Genomic DNA, 1,129 nt, shown 5'->3' with positions numbered 1-1,129 from the left:
CCGTGCGTGGAGGCGGCGGAGGCACCCGGCCCGGGGGGTCCCCGGCAGAGCGGGACGGGAAGCTGTAATAACCCCGCCGCGGCCAGGGGGGCTGAGGGGGGCTTTCCTGCCTCTTTTAAATTTAAGCCACGCTTAACCTTCTTCTCGAGCCTGTTTTGAAGGTGTATCTCAGGCAGAGTGGCTGCAGGCTTGCCGTGCACCCTGTTACAGGAAAATTGGAAGTGCTAATTCACCCCCAACGTCCCCCAGTCCTCCCGCTCAGCCGCAGCGGTGGAGAGCAAGAAAGAGAGACGGGGACGAAGGTGCGCTTGGGATGTACAGAAACAGAGTTTACATGCGGTGTTCTCACCGGCGTCTGTAATTTTTCTCTAATTAGTAATGTTTGATCGACTAGCCCCCGTCAGCTACCTGCTGGCAGTTTTATACGCCACGTCTCCTTAGGGTGAAGCGACTAGGCTTACTGGGGTGAAAAGCGGATAAAGATATAATTATGTTTTCCTTAGTGACCGCTTTTATGGTTCCCTGCTGGGAAGTTACAGAAAATCGTGCCTTTAAAGAGAAAAGGACGCTTTGGATATTTTACTCTCTGATGGAACCCGGCTTTAACGTTCGAAAAGATTTGCGGAAATCACACCGTGAATGGCAAAACACGGCCATAACGACCCCCTAAATGTCACTCGAGATTTTCGAAGGCAGCGCAGGAAAATATCTTCCTGGTGGAAAACAGTTTAAACGTCTTTTATTTTTTTTTTTTTTTTTTTAGGAAGTCTAAATATGCGATTCTTCTACATCAAATAAGTAGCGTCTCACCCAAATGCCTAAAAACCCGGACCGCATTTTAAAGTCCGGAAATAAAAGTAACCCCAGAAAGGTGTTTTGAACATATATATTATTCCATTAGCAGATCACTATATATAGACATTCTTCTCTCTTTCATCATCCCATAAAAAAATTAATCGGACAGACATATGGATCACAGGTTGTTCGATAAATTTAAATCCACCCAGTTATTTTAAAAAGTCAAGAAATGAAAACAACATGCCGCATAGCAACCTACACAAATCTGGAGAGGCAAAAAAATAATAATAAAAAAAAAAAAATATCAACAACATCAACAACGCTCACCCTC

General features: G+C 44.9%; 1 protein-coding gene across 1 annotated transcript in view; it reads left to right on the top strand.

The window, feature by feature from the left end:
• The window catches only part of TBX18 (T-box 18), a 185,114-nt gene that overhangs the window by 160,333 nt on the left and 23,652 nt on the right, over positions 1-1,129 (top strand). The window contains exon 5 of the mRNA XM_009887524.1: positions 162-357. Within this exon, the coding sequence (XP_009885826.1) occupies positions 162-357 (196 nt within the window). The remainder of the gene's footprint in view (positions 1-161; positions 358-1,129) is intronic.

This window comes from Charadrius vociferus, unplaced genomic scaffold (assembly GCF_000708025.1).
Source record: "Charadrius vociferus isolate BGI_N301 unplaced genomic scaffold, ASM70802v2 scaffold185, whole genome shotgun sequence".
NCBI classification, from domain to species: domain Eukaryota; kingdom Metazoa; phylum Chordata; class Aves; order Charadriiformes; family Charadriidae; genus Charadrius; species Charadrius vociferus.
Note: the sequence above shows the minus strand (reverse complement) of the source record. Positions and strands in the feature narration are given on the sequence as shown.